Source organism: Cyprinodon variegatus, unplaced genomic scaffold (assembly GCF_000732505.1).
Source record: "Cyprinodon variegatus isolate N-32 unplaced genomic scaffold, C_variegatus-1.0 Scaffold1653, whole genome shotgun sequence".
NCBI lineage: Eukaryota > Metazoa > Chordata > Actinopteri > Cyprinodontiformes > Cyprinodontidae > Cyprinodon > Cyprinodon variegatus.
The window spans coordinates 83,843-84,768 of record NW_015152106.1 but is presented as its reverse complement, the minus strand read 5'-3'; the positions used below and the strand labels follow the sequence as shown (position 1 = coordinate 84,768).

Here is a 926-nt window from a genome sequence, read left to right as displayed (position 1 = left end):
GAAAGTGCTTGATTTTGACTTTTGAAAAGGTGTACGAACCCTGATTAACTTAGATCATACATATCTTTCAAAATATCTAAAAATGTTTGTCTCACCACATTGTCTCCGGGGGCTTCAGTGTGGTAGTGAATGAGATGAGATTTTGTAGAATAAGTCACATCAGTAAAGAGGTTCTTATATTTTGCAGCACTTCCACATTGGCAGAGGATCATCAACAAAGGAATGACTGGAAGAAAAGTAATTTAACATCATTAACTGAGAGAAAACTAACAGCTTACTAGTTTATAGGATCAAGTTGCCTCTCTGCCCAGCTTACTGACATTACAAAAAGAGAGAGATGTAAAGAGAGCTCGGCAGTAACACAGAGGGGGGAAGCCAGGACATGCTATTGAAGGATATCAAACTGTGAGATTTCATCCATACTATTTAACACAAGAGCTCAACACTATTCTGGCTAATGTTCACATTCTTTCGTCAGGTGTTGCTGACAATGCGAGTGACGTAATTAGATCAGATAATTAATCTTCAGACACACCAGTGCTTTTTTCTAGCATATGGTGATGTTAGCCATGCCTCTGCTACAATCCAAGTGTTGCTAAGAGTTTGCCAGATTTTTATTTGCATCCAGTAAAATGGTTGCATGGTGGAGCAGAGCCAGACGGTCCAGGGTTCGATTCCCAGCCAGGGTGTTTCTTCATGGTGTTTGCATGTTCTTCATGTTTTTCCCCCTCTGTTTAAAAAAAAAATTTATTTTGGCTTAATTGATGTCTCTAAATTGACCTGTAATAGACTGGCAAACTGTCCAGTGTTGACCCCACCAAAAGACTGCTGGAGAAAGGCAACAGCCCCAATGTGACCCTGACATATGAGCAGGAGAAAAAGGATGGATCATGCAAAGGTCAGACATGCATGAGGCTTAAAACTTT

At 40.2% G+C, this 926-nt stretch overlaps 1 protein-coding gene across 1 annotated transcript in view; it reads right to left on the bottom strand.

Moving 5' to 3' along the window:
* LOC107104216 (desmoglein-3-like) overlaps positions 1-926 on the bottom strand; it is a 6,913-nt gene that overhangs the window by 3,096 nt on the left and 2,891 nt on the right. Inside the window, exon 2 of the mRNA XM_015404160.1 lies at positions 96-226. Within this exon, the coding sequence (XP_015259646.1) occupies positions 96-226 (131 nt within the window). The remainder of the gene's footprint in view (positions 1-95; positions 227-926) is intronic.